The sequence below is a fragment of the Mya arenaria genome, chromosome 4 (genome assembly GCF_026914265.1).
Source record: "Mya arenaria isolate MELC-2E11 chromosome 4, ASM2691426v1".
Lineage (NCBI taxonomy): Eukaryota > Metazoa > Mollusca > Bivalvia > Myida > Myidae > Mya > Mya arenaria.
Window position 1 is genome coordinate 40658940 of NC_069125.1, and position 19610 is coordinate 40678549.

The following is a 19610-nucleotide window of genomic DNA, read 5'->3' on the forward strand; positions in this document are numbered from 1 at the left end:
GCACAAATGGCTTGAAAACCATCCTGTACAAGTTCTTTACCAATCTTCACTGGCATTCTGTGTGCCAAATTGGCGACTGGTATCTATTTTTGTTATAATTTAATTCCTATGGTAACTTTTTAAGATCTTCTCAAACCAACCTATTACAGGAGAACAGATTGTTTGACATGATTGCATAAGAGGTTGAAAATTGATCTAAAATCATCATAAATAATCTTGACAGCTATTTTGGAAAAAAAAAGAAAATTTAGCAATAGGAAAGACTTACCATGTGCATTCTTAACAATAAATAATTATGAGAACAATGAACAATATTGCGCATTCCGTAATTATTCATAAATATCTTTCTAGTAATCAAATTAAGGTTTGCAGGAAAATGCCAGACAATAACTTGTAAGTAATTCTATGTTTTACAGAATGTTTTTATTTTCAGGGAATAGAGTCGCATGACAATAATCAATTCTCTCAACAAATGATCATTGGCGAGCGGTCCTTAATGATCCATTTAAGACAGTACTCGGATCATTGTTTTACAGCTAATATTCAATAACATCTAAATTCCCAATGAACAGAACAACACTCTTAAAAGTATAGCATATTTATTTGTGTTAAGACTCTCACTCAAAGTTGGCTTATAAGCTCCAAGTACAGTATGTATTGTTCAATAGAATATAACAAATCAACAGGGTTACACAATATACTGTAAACATTTCTACCTTAAGCACAAGCAACTGAATGCAATTAAGCAGCATATTTTTGTTCCTTCACATTTAATTAATAACCAATTAACAACAAACCTAATCTGGGTAAAAATGGCAACATACAATGATATATTGTTATACAAACCTTTCAGATAAGGCAACTACGGTTACATTTGTGAAACAAGCAAACAAGAACGGAAAAATAGGATGTCTTCTTATAGTAAGTGGCTTAACTAAATGATATGCGCATACGTGTTTCATTCTTATATAAACCAAGATAACAAATAAAAGAACTACAAAATCATATATAAAGAACATTATAACTTTTGTTTGATGCAGTGCAGGAATCCTATTCAAATGGCATTAATATACATGTAAATAACTGAATATGAAGAATAGTTAGCCAAAAGAGTTTTGAAAGTAAAGAAGCATAATGAACCAACAATAGGCAGCAAACTAAACAATATAATACTACTACATACTAAATTTTAATGCCTTTACAGAGGGATGGTTGAAAATGTTAAAATGAGCTTTATCCAACAAACTGTTAACATGGAGTCATTGCTGTACTGCATGTAGCTATTTGTGCAAAATAGAATTGGAATGTACTAGCCTAAATGGAATATTTGTTATTTCAAAATCAGACCTGAACATGTATGACTCTCTAAGAAATGGAATGATTTGAACATTCAGGGTAACTATAATGCAGAATACGTACATTGGGATGTTTATGACATGTAAACAGTAGGATTAATTTAGTCCAGTCACCTTAAGTATGTACAGTTTCAGAAAAATTAATATTCATTACAAGTATTCAAACTGAGTTGTATAATTTTCTTAGGGTTTTTTCTCATTTACACAAACAGAAGAAGTTAAAAATATATATATAACAGAATATTTATAGAAAATTTATACAAAATTATTTTGACAGCATTACAAGAGACAGAAAAGCAAGTATTACCTTTTTCCTTATATATTTTAGGAGCATACAGGTTATACTAATTTGAGGGGTTAAAGTCAGAATGTATCAAAAACGTCTATATTTGCAACTTGGTACCTTCTCCCATTAACCCAACACATTATAATCTACATGTATAATCTACAGGCGTTTCTTGTCTAAATACTTTCTATCCCAACTTTTTAAGTAGTGGTAAACTGCTACTTGCACATATACGGTACTCATATACAAGACATTGTATATGCAGATCTATCTAATACAATTATCATTGCATAGGTTTTAATCACAAAATTAAAATTCATATGCCATGTCTCATCATCATATACATTTTCATCACAGTATGTACTGTGTAACAGTCCAAAAAATTACAAAACATAACTATCAAAATATATATCTTGGTCCCTTTTTTTCATAACAAAACAATTGTAAATTAAGTTTATTTGCTACCAATTAATACTCACTGTAATAGATACTTTGTCAAGTTGGTGTACAAAATAAAATTATTATAACATTGAAATTGTAGTCCGAAAAAACAATTTTACAAAAATATAAACACAAATTTCTCATAGAAAAGTTGGATATGATTTACGTAACATAGTTATTTTATATATACAAATGAAACAATATAGACATGGTCCCTTTTTCTTGTATATAGCAACATAAGGCTTATTAAAGTTAGTACAGAAATGTCTTTAATGATGTGTTCAATCATCATTGTGATCCTTTTTCCATCCTACGGCCATCAAGCATGCGAAGATGGTCATCACCATTTTGGATTTGACCTCAACAACATCTTCAGGAAGAGCATAGATTCGTGCACCAATCTTTCGGCCCATGGAAATGGCGTATTTCGCATTGGCCATCTTATCCTGGAAAGCAAAACATGCTATTAATACTATGACCTGACACACAGTCAAATTCCCTTAGTTTAACTGGAATCTCTGGATTTTTCTCTATTTTTTGTACAAATTATCATAATTATATTTACTGGTATATAAAATGAATACACCATTGCTAGATTTTGTCAGTTGCAATTTTTACTTTTTCTCTGTTCTCTTATTTCAGATGCAATTCTTTTTTATTTCATGCTTTTCACATATAATGGAGCAGCATTATTGAAGCTAATTTGTAGATACTAAATGATCAAATATTTCATGAACTACACAATCTGTTATCACAAATATACATGTATTCTTGAAAGTGACTGGTAAAATGTAGAAATGGCAACAAGAACGCAACACAATGTATAAGGATAATGGGGTATATATTGGTCAAACTGAAGAGCTTGTTGGTTGATTATTCAAATACATGAAATGTTTGCTTGTATGTGTGACTTGTGCATTTACATAAGCAATTATTCTGTAAGCAAAACACTGTTCCCAGATTCTGTTATTATCGGGACTATGCACCAAAATTGTTACAAGAGACTATCCATTTCTGGGTAGTTTGAAACACATTATCATTGTTTTGAACTATAAGCTGAAATATCCAGGCAAAACTACCCAGTGTAAAATCTGTCAACAGTCAGTACCGGTATCTGCTTTAAGGACTATAATTATGGTCAGTTTATGTCTTAGAATTGGGATAAATGTAGCAGAGGATAGGAATAACTAAAAATATTGAAGGTATTTTATCAATTGCAATAGTCAAGGGTAGGTGTTCTTACTTTTGTGTTCAAAACCTTTCTCTTCTAAACACACAGAACAAAAATCAAAATACAGCTTTATATGTTGAACTCCATCATTAAACAAAGCATACATGTTCAAATAGAGATATTTTTTTTTAAATTTACAACTAGAAAAGTTCATGGTACTAAAATTAGCTGTATGATAGGTGTACCATATCTCTAATGAACTCTACTAAAGATTGGTCAAATTTCATGAATAGTATTCTGTTTTTGCCATTTTTCGTAACTTTCAGGCATGAAATTTAAAACCAAGCAAAATATGTAATATAAGGTTTGACAATGACATATAAGTGAATTATGAACTAAGTGATATTGGCAAAAACAAAAAAGAACATGTTAACAGTTGAAACTATCAAAACACAACCACAGACCTCCTCTGAGCCAGAATCCTTCACATAGTCCCAGTTGATCTTCTTGGGGGCGATACAATCGATGAGGTGTAGGATAGCCATGCTGTCAGAAAGACTCTGATCCTTGAAGGTGCTGAATGACACACTCTTGCCACTCTCACGCAGCTAAAACCACAAAATATGCTTTTATTTTATACAGTACAAATCAAAGCTGTTCCAGAAATCAAAGTCAGATTGATTTGATTTGCTTTAACAAATACAGGACAGTCCTGTAGAGTCTGACTACCGTATTATATCATGCATAGGACGCACTTTTTTACCTCCAATTCTTGTCTTAAAAAGGGCCTGCGTCCTTTCTATGCTATTAGAATTGCATCTGTTTTTTTCCAAGTCCATTTCAGGTCGAAAATATCGGACCGGGGAAGAACGCGGTAAAAGTAAGTATCTGTACTGCGTCACCGAAGAGAACAACTGACATAGGTAAAATCTCGCAAGTTAACACACGCAGAAATGTTTACTTTAAAATGATTTATTGAGAAATAAATTGAAAACAAACATGAGTGTTTACTTTTTTACAAAAGGGACGCTACTCACAAAAACTCGATGTGAGTCAGCACTTTAACTGGTTTGAGTTATAACGGCAACGGAAAATCGGGAAAGGAGTTAAATATCAATTAATCGTTGTTCATGATTTTAATGTTTCGATATTTTACAAAACATTTTGTTGTATCTTACTGTTTTTAAAAAATAATAAAAGAATGTGCATAACGCAAAGTAGCATTATTGTCACTATCAAATCTTTTTCAAATGTGCGAAGGTGTGAAAAACACCCGCTGAAAAACATCCATAGAACGAACTATTGAGATGTTAATACCGTATGGTTGTTTGTTCGCACTTTACCCGTCGTGCCTTCCGCTGGCAAGGATAATTACCGACACGCATTAATTATGCCTGACATGTTTTAATCCGCGCAGCGACAAGCCTTATCAAAACAATCATCAGTTTTGACAATACACAGTTTTGAAACGGTTGCAACGGTTGACTGTCATTCAGAACGCATGTCGGAACTATTGCAACGGTTGCAACGGTTGACTGTCAGTCAGAAGGCGTTTCAGGACTATTACAGCATTTGTATAAGTCTTATAATATGCGTGAATGTTCTCAAAATGTCAAGACTTATATCATTGTTGTGTACACCAAATTACCGAAATACGACGATAATTATCGAAATACACAAGACAGTTATCGAAATATGCCTTATATACATTTTTTTTTTACTTCAATATATGTTATAAATACTTTACCAACCTCAATTTTTCGGCTCCGATTTTGACATTTTTTCGCTGCGTCCTATCTTATATATTAAGGGTTTTTACCCGTTTTTTCAACTATTTTTTTGCCTGCGTCCTATCTATGCTAGCGTCCTATACATGATATAATACGGTATGTTCTAATACATTAGAAATCCAAAAATAAGAAGATAAATTCTGTTCAATTTTTACTAACTTCTAACTTTTGAGTGTATCACTGAAGTAATTAGTGACCTACCCTGCTGTTAGCCCAGTTCACGATGATGGAATCATCAATGGGTTTTCCGTCATCAGACATCTTGGTGAGAATAGCGAGGGTGTAGGCGCGCATCAGCTGCCAAACGAGAGCCAGGGTGAGGGTCTGGTTCCCATCGTGAATGTCATTACCGTCAATTCCAACCAGTGAGAACTTAAGCTTTTTGCCAAGCTCCACAGCGTAGTTACAGTTGCCTGCAGAATAATGGAAATGCTACATATATTGAGCCACTAATATATCTGTTTAGTGTCCAGCCTAGTAAGAGAAAGAAGACATAAAGCTGCTGGCTTTCCAAATACCTTGACTTTTTCTCGAAACAGAGCTGTCACTGTACATCACCAATGAGTCAGATTGATTTGATTTGCTTTAACAAATACATGACAGTCCTGTAGAGTGCCAGACTGATCAATGAAATATGCCTACATTCAGTTAGGAGCTAACATAAACTATTAGCACATATGCAGAATTTCCTGATTGTTCACATAATGTGTAGGGGAGCAATTTGAATGCATCACATCCATAGAGTCTATGTGATGCTCTTGTTAAATCACTCCCATGCATGACATAGATACAGCCCAGACACGACCACCTTTACTGTATTTGCATATAAACAGCATTCCACACCTCTATAACAGGGTTCCCACAAATTGTAGAAAAAAAATCCCTGTCTTTTCTCCTTTCGGCACTGGAAATCGCGTCACCCAGCAACCATAGCAGTATTTCCTTCTGTCTGCTTTCCTTCTGTCTGCCGTTTTATAAATTGTTTCCACAGCCAAATTAAAAATTTCCTGACTGTGGAAACCCATTCTAAGAGTGATCTTAGTCTTCAAGGTAGGTACTAGGTCTTGTCTGCCTAACATGTGCCAGGTTGTTTCATAATTTCACCATGCATGACAAAGTAACAGCCATGACACGAATAAAACATACAGATGCACGGATGGTGCAATTTCAATGTGTCCATCATCCTGGCTTTAAACAGGAATGCTATATTACTAAATAGTTTTCTAAGAAATGCTTTATTGTTACCCTAAAAAATGTTCAGATTAAGTAAAACTATCTGAATCAAATTAAAGTTGAAATAGTATAATTTGTTAGAAACTTACCAATTTTCTCAAATTTGGCCTTCAACTTGTTGAAGGTCTTGATAACACGCTTCCAGTCAACAGAGCCTGGCTGGATAATGTCATACAGTTGAAAGATGACAAGCCCATCCTGCAGATCATTGTACAGACGGTTCACATAAGAAACGCCCATGCTGTTCATCCAGTTACGGTAGGCTGTAAAAGATAAGGTAAGTATATATTTACTCAATTCAATATCAATTTTCAACTAACTGCATGTCTCAGTTTCTGATAAATATGTTTATAGTTTAATCCTTGAATGATTGCCAGCTATAGGTAATTCAAGTTTCTTCTCTTCCATCCAAACAATTTCAAGTTCTGATTAAATTAATTTTGCTATAACACTCAATATCAATAGAGGCAATTTGGGACTAATGAACCTGAGTTATGGTTCCCTTAGCGAAAGTAGGTCAAAATTCAACTATTGTGTCATGTTTAAAAGGTTAAGGTTTACTTTTGATGTTATTGACGTTTCTATGTGAGTAAAACATACTTAAAATAATCCAAAAACTTGAAAATGAAAAATTAATTGTAGGAACTATTTCTGTAAGTTGCTAAGTTGCCGTTCCTTAATTATAAGGCCTTTCTCAACCTTAACCTAATCAAATGAACTCATGCCTGAGTGCAAGCTAACAGCTTGCATCATCACAGGTAAATTAAATTAGCACAGTGGTGACCAGGTTTGATTCCCTGCCTGGGCATGAGTTTGGTTTAGGGGTCACAAAGCCGGACAAGTGGGTTTTCTCTGGGTACTCAAGTTTCCCCAACAACACAGTACCACACTCTTGGGTTACGAAAGTGACTGATATAATGTTGTTATAATTAGTTTCAAAAATAAGTTTAAAATATATTAAATTGATATTAACTAAAGAGCATATTTACTTTTCTCCTCCCTTGTTTCCTCAATCAGTTCAATCTCCATATCATCAGGTTTGTCGAGGGCCGGGTAGGTGTTGAACAAGTTGGCCACAAATGCCAAATTGAGCTTGGAATTGCCTTTTACCACATCCTTCGAGGTGATGAAGGCCCGACACTTGATTTTGTCAGCCTCCTTCAACATGGCTTCAGCTCTCATCTCGCCATCAGGCTCCTGGTGAACCAGAAATATTTGGTTGTACATGATTTGTCAAGATATTTGGTCATACATGTTCTTTTCAAACTTTAATCTTTTACTGTAAGTTTACTGCAGGTTTGTGTTTGTTTCAGTGTTAGCAATTCACTGTGACATTATTGATTTCTATTTCCAGGACTGGGTGTGCTTACACAAAGGTGAAATGGGCTAGAAAGAAATTGTTATACTCCCAGATCGATTGAGATTTCAAACTTTCAGATGCCTTGGTATAGACTTTAATAAGCATGCTTTGAAAATTTAGCGCGAAATGTCTTTATTCTGACACAAAAAAATACACTACAATGCAAGATATTGTAAAATGAGAAATGATAAATATATTAAACATTAAATTAATGAGCTATCAAATGAAGCATGTCCATATAAACACACAGATTCCTACCATCATAGGTGTGCTGTCTACACCAGCCTCCCGTGGGGAGATCTGTTTCAACAGGAACACATAAGCCTCTGAGTCTTTGATATCTCCACTGAAGTTGGCGATCTGCTTGTTTGTCTCCGGAGAGTTACGCAGGTGGTAGTTCACCCAGCGGATGAGAATCTCCTCTGGGGAGAGTTTCATCAGGTCATCAATAGTCTCCCCTTCCTCCAGAAGCAGAACTAGGCCGGGGTAGGAGGCCAGGTTAATCTCACTCAGCAGGCCAATCTTGAAACACAGAATGGTTAGTTGTAGCCCTGGCTATTTTTCAAGACTGTATTCCCAATCTTTGGCTCGGGATCCAGTAAGTACATATACAAGACTGTAAAAATATTTTTTTCTATAAAAAAAAAGCTGCCAAAGTATGACAAAGTGTACCAACATAAGATATGTTCCGTGCACATTATGCTTACCATATTCAAAGGTACATGTATTAGGGCAATTCTGATTGCTTTAAATGTTGCAAAAAAAGAAGATAGAAAACAAGAACATTTCTGCAATTCCCGAAAAAGAAACATATATCTTTTTATTTGCTTATGAATATTCTAAATGCAATCAGGGTGAATGTGAATATAAATTAAGGTTTGTGGTATGGCACAGGATGTGTATCAGGAGTTCTTTTTTTCTTACAAGCAGTGTTGGCTTTAACAGACAAAAACATCTTGTGTTCTTTATGGTTCATATAGATACTTAAATAATTAAATGTTAACATCACTGCAGAACTAATATAACCATTAATCCAGGGTGCCCTTTTAGATAATTAAAAAAATAAATAACATGCTTTCATATGCCCTTTTTAAGAATAATTACCATGCTGTTTATAATTCCTAAAGGAACCACTATTATCTAAACCCATCTAAACACTTACCCTAATGACTTGCCACAGCAGTCCCAGAACAAGATGTGGGGTGCCGTTCTCCAAGTCCCCATGGCCAATATTCACCACGTTACAGCCGATGGAACGGGCTGAGTTGAGAGCTAGGTTGTGGTTCTCTGTTCGCTGGTAGACATTTGGCTTCTTCTTATTAATGGTTCTCTCATCAATGGTGTCAGGAACCGACTGGTTAATGAGTTTACTGTAACCATAAAAGAAACATTGCAGTTTTCACATGCACATGACTAACTTCAATATCAAATGCACAGACTTATGCATTATGAAATTATTACATGTTTTTCATAATAGCCCTAATTAAACAAGACTTAGTATATGGACAGTACTAAGGCGTAATATCATTATCCAGGTCGATTGTGATATGAATGTAATGTTAAAACCTGTAGTTAGATCTACATGTACATAAAGTTGTTTAAAAGCTAGCCATTATCAACAAATCACATGTAAAACCATCATTTCTTACCATAATAAGATACCATCTTTAGTTTTTGTATAGAGGTCATCTGAATCTGGGTCTATTGGGAGTAATGCTTCACAGTCGGGATCACTGCTTAAATTTCTGAAACAACAAAATATTTACTGATTTATATGATATGATAACAGATCTAACAATTTAAACATGAAACATGTTTCACTAATTTGCCATAACTCTGGTCATATCGAGTAAAACCTGACACAAGTTTACATGCTGAAAAACCAGGGATATGGTTGAACTGGCAGCTGAATGGCTGTAACTATTTTGTCAAAAGTTTGAGGGGCGCTTTTTTGGGGTCAAAGCACCCTGTCAAGGTGGCAAAAATGGCTTTTCAGAAGCCCTTTTGAAGGCTCTCCTGACTTTTAATTTGAATCAAACTTGAGAGTCAATACTCACAACAAATAAAGTACCGGAAAACCAAAAGCAACCAGTTTACTTTTTAAGATTCAGTATTTTCTTTAGGTAAATTGGTCCCTTGAACCATAAGATCCATGGACACAAGCACATCCACAGACTAATCACTTCCTCAAAATACTTCAAATACCATAAGAGCTGCTTGCATGTCGGTAAAGATGGTTATCCCAATTGCTTACTTTTCAAGAAATGTGACACTATGTTACAGGTACACATTTTTCTTCATTAACTTGAGGGCTTCAACTAAAGTCTTATTGAACAAAATCCCCAGATGCACAACTTCGCATGCTGAACCATATACCTTTTAACTCTTTAAGTTATCTAAGTTGAATAGGATTGAAACAACATGTGCAACAATAGTTCATGACAGACTGACAGAAGATATCAATATCCTGCCCTTTTTCAAAGTAGGGGCATACTTATAAAATGAGACATGTTTCGGATAAAACTAACGACATTGTACAGTAACACATTTTTTCTTACCTATTGATCCAATCAGCAAAGGCGTAGCGCTCAGAGTCTTTCACGGAATGAGTGATACCATCTGAACTACCAGTGTGCTGTTGTACGTCTGTTCGCGATGAGACAGATTTTTTGAATATGTGTGATACATCGGTTTCCTTCTTTAATTTACTGTATAACTGCAATAAAAAATATGTCTCTTGTATGAACGGATTCTGCCTATTGTTTGGGTATGGTTTTTTGAGTGAAACCAATCAATTATGTAGCATAATGTGTCTGTGAGCTTAATTTTCCTTATGGAAATACCTATTTAATAATCAACATCTATTCTATTTCATGAACAAGATTTGACCAACTATTGAGACAATATGACTTAAAAATAGAAATTGAAATACTCACAGTTCTAAATTCATTCATGTCTATTTTTCCATCTTTGTTCTTATCAAAGTCATCGATAATTTTTCGGACTTTGTATTGCGGTATTTTAAGGCCTGCAAGTTCCAATGCTCGCCCGATCTCCTCAAGCTCAATCGTGCCATTTCCATCGGCATCCAACTGCAATGGAGAAAGAACAAATTAAAGAAGGAACAAACAAAGGGCTAACAGTAATTTTATTAGTGTTTACGCTGACATCTCATCACATTGCTACAAATGTATCCAGGGAATGTTATACTGATAAAATATAATTCTTAGTTGTGCCTAAAGCGCTTTGCTACAAATGTATCCCGCTCAGGTAATACTGATAAAATATATTTCTGAATAATGCCTAAAGCGCTTCGCTATAAATGTGGGGAAACCTTACCATACATTTAATATTGAAGGGTTGAAACCTCAATTAAGATTTAACATTGCATGTTGAAACCTCAACATACTTTTAACATTAAGGGGTGGAACCTCAACAGTCAACATACATTTAACATTGAAAGGTGGGAACCTCAACATACATTTAACATTGAAAGGTGGGAACCTCAACATACATTTAACATTGAAAGGTGGGAACCTCAACATACATTTAACATTGAAAGGTGGGAACCTCAACATACATTTAACATTGAAGGTGGAAACCTCAACATACATTTAACATGGAAACCACAACATACATTTAACATTGAAAGGTGGGAACCTCAACATACATTTAACATTGAAGGTGGAAACCTCAACATACATTTAACATGGAAACCTCAACATACTTTTAACATGGAAGGGTGGAACCTCAACATACATTTTACATTGAAGGTGAAAACCTCAACATACCACTAACATTGAATGTGGAAACCTCAACATACTTTTAACATTGAAGGGCGGAACCTCAACAGTCAACATACATTTAATATTGAAGGGTGGAACCTCGACATACAATTAACATTAAAAGGAATAATTTAACTCAACTCCTGTAGTGCTCTTTTTCACCGAAATTTGTGTCCACTTTCAATTGGATGGCCAACTTAACACAACCTTATTTGACTGACAAACTTAGTGGGTGGATAGTTTTGCTTAAAGCCACATTCGGTATCAGGCTTATGATTATCGGAATGCATTGTATTTACCACTTTTCATTACATGTGGTAAGCACATCGGTTCTGCTTGTCATTATCTTCGGTGTTCAATGACAGATGAAATTTTATCAGCAGTTATCATTGCTCCCTTAAAATGTTTCAACGATTCAAGTGGGAGTGAATAGCAGTGAACATAGGAATTTGACGCCTAAATGCTAGGCAAAATTAACTTGTTGTAAGAATTTAGTTTAATATATATGAATAATTTACCAGAAAACCCCAAATATAGGGAAATTATAACTTCATGTACATGAAATTGTACAAGTATCACTTTTGTATGTAAAGCCACAGAAGCTCACTATCTAATATTTCGTGACTTTTAAAACAACAAGGAAAAAAATATATTTCAGTGCGAAAGGTTTATTTTATTTCACAGGGTTGTTTTTTTTGATAACTCATATTTGGAACATGTCTACAAGAAGTATTTGATAAGCTGTTTAAATCAACATACGTTGTACCATAGTTGCTCTTTAAGACGTTATGGGTAGGAGACTCCTTTTGTAGGTATTAAGGTAACTGAGATGTGAATATTGGATAACGAGCTATTTTGGTATCATTTGCAAGGGTTTTTGTGCAGAGAAATAAAATTGATATTTTACAAGATCAATATTAGAAACAATTTTTTGGGGCCTCAAGAATTGAAAAAAAGTCATTTTATGTCCTATCCCAGTTGAAATAAAGGGCAAATACACCAAATGTAATAACTTGTAATGCATGATCTACTTCCAGTAATTTATTTGACACGTTAAAATTAATAATCAATAATCAGCAAGCAATTGCCATTTAAATGATCCCAAAATTATATGTGGTCACCAGGATGTTAAAATATAACACTGAGATTAAAGAAGCTAAGATTAATGGAGGAATCAGGGGAACTACCGGTAGCTTCTTCCTGTTTTTATTACCCGACTAAAAACTTGTAAAAATGCCCTTTACTCCTCTGTCAAAACCATATCGGCCACCATTTTTATTTCTGGCCTGGTGACATTTTTTATATAACCCATTACCCTATGGGAGCTTACAAAAACATACATGATAAACAAGGAATTATTGGTTTATAATTATAAATTAGCTAACAGGAGGTGCTAAGATGTTATTATGACAAATATGGTAAATCTACTGGTACTTTTAACACACACACACACACACAGAGTAACAGACCAAATTCTTTTCAAATAAATTCCTGTTAAAGATTTAATATTGATAACCCCTGTATAACAGGAATGTTAAAATAAACACAAAGTGACATATGCAAATTTAATTTTGTTATGTGCGCACACATTAGCAATTAATTACAAGAACATGATTTTTTGTGATAGTTTTATGCAAGAAATATTACAGAAATGATGGTCAACAGTATGCAGGCATTTCAGGCCATCAATAAAATGTTTATAGACTGCATTTCACATTGACCGATGGCAGACAGTCCCCAAACATTGATAAAACTGTCAAAATACAGAATAATCAGCAAAATTAATTGTTATTTTGATTTTATCTTTAACAGAATGACAGGTGTTTCGTTTGAATTATTTTACTTTAGCTCTTTTATGGTCTAATGTTTAAGATTTTGAAAGTATATTGAATAATCTTTTTATTAATTGTTTAAATATTTAACCTTTGATTGTGTTTCTTTTTACAAAGAAATAGGCTTTCAAGAGCCCTAAAATTTTAAGCTTAAAAAGTAAGGAACTCTTTGACCCATAAAAATTAGAGTATTTGCTGACTGTCTACTCTAGAATACAATAAATCCTTATTTCATTGTAACATGCATTTATTAATACTTCATTGACTAAGGCCTCACCAAGCATACACAACCCATAAAAAACTTTATCTCATCTGATCTAAAGACAGTTCACTAAATCGGGAAGTATACCTGTTTTAAAGTGAATTACTGTATACTTAACTGATTAAAATATCTTTACTAAAAGCTGAAACGAATTTCGAGGTTTTACAACATAATCTGTCTGAAGCGCAAGCCTTAAGTCACTTAATGTAGAGGCTGTTATATAACATTATTTACCTTAACAAATGACTGAAACATAATGCAATGGAATTTTGAAACAAAATACAATAAATAAGGAAACTATTAGATGAGTTTGGACAATCTCAGCTTTTTAAAAATTTCCTTTTTCCCAACAGAATGTATAGCAAGTCTTGCACAATTTGAATGAAACAGGAAGAAAACAATAATCTCTATAAAGTTGTTTTTTTGGTGGGAATGAATAACTATGCCAACTTCCTCAAAGTTTGGTTTATTTGTTGCTGCATTCAGTTTTGCTAAATAACATGTTTCATCCATATAATGTTTCAATAGTAATAAATCAGTAATGGCTAATTTGAAATTAAGAATTGCCCAAAATGCTAAAAATCATTTAGTTCAAAATGTCCTTTTGTTCAATGTAAAATTATCTAGTTTTGAACCATTACTTTGAAAAATATTGCATAAGTATTCTGAAATAATCCTTTCAATATAAAGAACAGAAAAAAGGATGCTCTTCAGAATTATACAGCTTGGTAAATCAAATAGCAAACATATCATACATTTCCTGCAACTAAAATGGTAAAATAGCAATATGAATTTTGAACTGTTTTAACTGTCAGTTTGTTTCTGAAATTTAGACCTTAAACAAAAGTACCATGATTATAATTTATAAATGCAAAGCAAATTATCACAGCAGCAAACACCAAGACAATGGTGAATGTCTCAGCTGGTTGAAGGTAAACACGTGCACATGTCGCACGGCTATGCCTGAGCAAACTTTCTAGTTAAAACCGGATAATGAAACTCCTAGAACACAATGTCACAGCCTGGATAATCAAGTATTCATTGTGCTGATTGTCCTCAAAATAAAGTCACAATCGTAATCAGATAGACAATAACATAGTCACATAAGTGTATCTCATATCGTCTTCATTTCAAGGCCAAATGACATCTAGAAAAATGATGTACATCACACTACTGTTATTTAATGTTTCAGCCTCTTCAACATACAAATTTTGACTCCATACAACGCCTGAAAGATCACTTGTAGTACATGTATGGGTATGTATGGGTAAGTTTTCAGTTTCACTGAAATGGAACAGTTCTCCATGAGTTATAATGCGATATGATAGCACAAAAAAGTATTGTCAAATATGCGTATATAAACTGCATAATTATAAATTATTTTGCAGCAAGAGGCAAAAAATAAAGACTTTATACAAGAATTGATGACAGCCGGACTTTTATTAGAGGCACAAGAGCTACATTGAATGATAATCTTATTCACAGGCCACTAACAATCAACAACATAGTGTCAACAAATGGTTAACAATTTTAATCTTTGCACTGAGGAAACAAATTATTAACAATTATCAACTGAAGTAAATTTCATTGTTTGTAAGTATGTACCAATTTTCAATGCTTAATCGGACATATACACTTATAGCCATCATGGTATCCTGTTTTCTAGTTGCTGATATTGTTGTCAAACTACTGATATAAAAATTGTTTAAAATCCATTACATGGTTATAAAAACATGGGGCAAAGATTTTTTATGATTTTCTTCCCTACTTTCTTTAAAAATAAAAACCGAAAATAAATAATGCACCAGATACAATAATCATTCTTAAATTAATAAAAATCAATCAAAAAGAAATCCTGAATTGTATATTACTTTATCAGATGGCTTTAGAACAGATTTTTCCAAATCATCAGGAAGTTTTTGCATTAAATGTATAACAACAAACATTATGTATTTACATTTTTAGTGTTAATAATACATATTCGTTTTCGACCTATTCAAATATTCAAAAATACTACCAAAAGCAATAAAAACAGACATTTCACCTTTAAATCAGGTTATATATTTAGCTTGAGAAGCAATTGCAAACATTTCGTTCTCTACTGTCAACACGAATCTGGATCTGTTCATATTGAAGTGCCTCTATTTGGTATTTGATCCTGTACCCACAGTGCTTGCAGTAACTTAACAAACATGAGTTATTTCATATCCATCCCTTTATGGCCAAAAGTTAAATACATGTTCATATCAATAAAAGTTAGCTGTAAACTACCATAAAGGCAATTTTGTTGATAACGCATATTTCTTGCAAATAGGGAAGACTAATGGGTACATGTAAATTGTATTCAATATGTTGGGATACACAATGTCATGCTCAGATACCCACTTAAAATATAGCTTTAGCTTAAGATTATTTACTTGAGAAGACAAATATGGTTTGCTGGTTTAGTTGGGCTCCACTGGGAAGAGAGTATACAAAAGGTTGAAGACTTAACAGATCAAATGTGACAGCAGAACAAATTATAATTTAGCTATTTTTGCACAATGTTCATTAAACATGATATATCCGATTTAATATAATAATTATATACTAGACCTAGCCAAAGTTTATCTTTTTCTTCTATTAAAACTATCATATTGTTCAAAAATGTTTATAAGGAACAGTATTGGCTCCTAATTGACTTGATTTGTCATTTTTAAAGATTATTGAATAAAATGTAATGATATTGTGCTAAACATTTGCTGGTTAATTTTACGTCTTTCTTCTCTGCCACCTTTTCAACTCAATATTTGGAAGAGACAACAGATCTTCCTACAAACCAAAGACCCCCAAACTAACTTCCCAATCGGCACCAGCTGTACGCATTGCAGCATCATAAATAGTGCTCACATGGTCATCACCATAAGTATGGTATTATTCCAGAGAATACAAATAATTTACAATAGGAAAAACACCATACGGCAACTACTCTTACTTTGGTGTTTGTTTGCAAAAATCACTCATCATTGTTTCTTTATGGAGGTTTGTTTAAATATGCTTAATTTTACCAATGTGCGAGACTCTGATTTACTGTCTGACTATTTTTCGGCCAAAATACAAATACCATACACAGCAAGCAATTTACTATAAATGTAAACAACAGTGTGGCATACAATATTCTATTATACCCTTATCAAGCCTGCAAACATTGACTAAAAGAGGATATATTTGATTTTCAATATTTGCATACATTGCAATAACATTAATTGAGAGTGTTGTTAATGTCTGTTATTGGGATGTGGTCGTTTTTACAACCTAATGATACTTTTTCCCAACAATCTGATTAGTCATTCAAAACCAATGATGCTTCTTTTATGCAAGATTAATATTTTTTGTTATAATGCTTGGCAAGGAAAGAAAAAGAAAAAAAAGCTGATTACAGGCTGTCAGGGTTTAGCTGAAATGTAACAATACAGGCATCTACTATCTACAAAAATTTATCACACTTTTCTTTCTTTATCATTGGACCAGTCAAAACTACAATGTGATTAAGACACACTTAGTTGATAACTTGACAAAAGGTGTTTAGATGAAGGAGGACAACAAGAAAATACAACGCACCTTGTCAGTGTCAGCTCAAACCTACTTTTCACATTCTTTAATTTATAAACAATGTTTCGCATTTTCCTGTTATTATTTAACCAATCCCCTTCAAAGGAACCTTGAATGAAATCTAAAACTTAGGGTCATAAAGAGGATTTTAATGCTTTGTTATAACTCTATTATGTAGTTGTCGCAAATCGAGAGTAAATGCCTAAATTTCATACTGTAAATTTCTGGTAAATGCATACTTTAAGCAGCAGGTAGAAGGTAATTGACTGGTGACACTGCACCAGAGTGAGTATGAAATGTTTTTCTTCTTCTTATCCTTAGACATGCCTCAGTAATTCCATTCAGCCTAATAATTGCCCAATTAATTTAAGGGTCAAAAACACTCGGTCGATTATTGAAAACGGTCCTTGGTATATCAATGTGAATATGCCTATGAATTTTTCTGAATTTTTAAATATATGGCAAAGTTGAGTGTCATGTCAACTGTCATAAATGAATGAAATGAATCAATAAAGTTAGGACATATTTAGTCATCCGTTTGGTCAAACGTTCATTACTCAAGCAATAAATATGCAAAACATAAGTTTATCATTTATTATATATACTACACATTGCCAGATCGGATTTGATCATAAAAAAATGATCGATGATCAACCCTGTCAGCATAGGCTATTAAAACATGAAGTGACCAGTGGTAAAATCGGTCTAGTCTACATAAACAGTGATTACTTATGCTAATTTTACTGCTATCAATTAGTCTAATCACCAACACAATGACAGGGGAAGGACTCAGGAAAACAGAGATAAAATCAAACAAACAGGATATACAAGCTTCCTCTTTCCTATCAGTAATCAGTTATCTTTCAAAATAAATTTGTTTTTCATTACTGTGTGTTGTATACCCGAATGTGCATATTGTAAACATGCAACAAACTGACGCCAAGAATCAATTACACACAGATATTACATTTTTTGAATTATACTGAGCAGTCATTGAAATTCAACTTTTGGATGAATAAGCCCGAATTTCTATTGCTTAGCATCAAATTTTCTCACAAGCCAAGTTGAAAAGCAAAACCATATATTACTGTGTTCTCAAAAAGAACCGGCTGCTGGCCGTACATAACTTTGTTGTAGATTTTTTTATTTTTTTGATGTTTACTACACATTAAACATGTCCCAAAAGGAAATATATAACGTGTTCGCTTAAGTTCTTTAGCTAGCCATAATGGACATATTAACATAACAGGAAATTGAACCAGTTGAAATTGCAAAAATAAGTGAATTATGTAGAATAAGTAGAAGCTCATCATGGACTTAACTTTTTGAGACAGTTCAACAGAAACTTATTGAGAACCCTGATTTTATGAAAATCATTAATGTATTATTTTAATTATGAAGTGTCAATTTAATTATGGATCAGTATGATAGAAGTGATGAAAATCAATCTTAACAAGATCTGGACATTTAGAGCTTACAAAGCATAAGCAGTCATAATGTGACTGTCATTTTGAACAATTTATTACGTCTATCACTGATACCAAATATTTGTTGGTCAATTATCAGGTGAGAGGAATTCTCATTTCCTGGATTTGACCCCTTTAGGTCAACCTCACTGTTTTTGAATCTGACAATTAATCAAATTTACATGTAATATTACAGTCTTGTAAACTGATTAATTCCTACCACTGCTAACCCTTTCCGACCCAAAATCAAGGTGCTATTTCGAAATGCACATATTACAGTATTAGCTAAAATGCATGAACAAAATGGCGACCATGATCCACCGGTGAGAACTCTTTGAAGTTAATTAGTAAAGCCGTCATCAATTAACTGTCTTTAAATTGCAATAAAGAATAATTGATAAAACTTACCGAATCAAACTGCTCTCTCAATTCATCAATCTGATCCTGTTCCAGAAACACAGACGCTCGTCCAGCCATTTTGGTATGTTTGAACTGTGTACACTTCACGAAGGGTGGGACAGTCACGTGACAATGTGTAGTGTACCGTAATTTGTCATAAAGCAGGTGCCCGTGACGTTATAGCTATCAATGGATTTCCGTATAAGGAAGTGTTACTATAATAAATTACTATGAGAAATCATGAGTGTGATTAATACATTAATTGACCTTTTGTCTTTTCTTAAGTATTAATATATAATATTAATTTATACTTAAGAAAAGACAAAGGGCAATTTATGTATAAATTTTATATCCAAACTGTTGTTTCAGTACTACGCCTACGACTAATAGGTCCGTGCCATTAATAATTTTTTAACATGGCCAAGTTTCAAAGTTGTCTACTGTATGTCTTTTATTAGGGGACACAAAGCTAGGAAAGCCTTCAAAAAAAGATTTTCAGGTTGATTTTACCATCTGTAAGAGCAATGTCTCTAGTTTGTGTGAAGAGTTGTTGGACCTGAATCTTGTCTTGTAATGTTCTTATTTGTTATGGTTTCCATGACATCTGGGAGTAGGATTATTTGTTATTTGTCCCAGATG

General features: G+C 33.4%; 1 protein-coding gene across 1 annotated transcript; it reads right to left on the reverse strand.

Moving 5' to 3' along the window:
- Positions 1 to 582: 582 nt before the first annotated feature.
- Positions 583 to 19104, reverse strand: LOC128229975 (plastin-3-like). Its single transcript, XM_052941917.1, has 11 exons — positions 18981 to 19104; positions 10573 to 10728; positions 10195 to 10352; positions 9286 to 9381; positions 8799 to 9006; positions 7895 to 8158; positions 7266 to 7473; positions 6366 to 6539; positions 5245 to 5456; positions 3718 to 3861; positions 583 to 2528 (listed from the first exon to the last, which is right to left on the reverse strand). Exons 1-11 carry the CDS (start codon positions 19047 to 19049, stop codon positions 2364 to 2366), a joined length of 1854 nt encoding a protein of 617 aa, XP_052797877.1. The 5' UTR covers positions 19050 to 19104; the 3' UTR covers positions 583 to 2363.
- Positions 19105 to 19610: the final 506 nt, after the last annotated feature.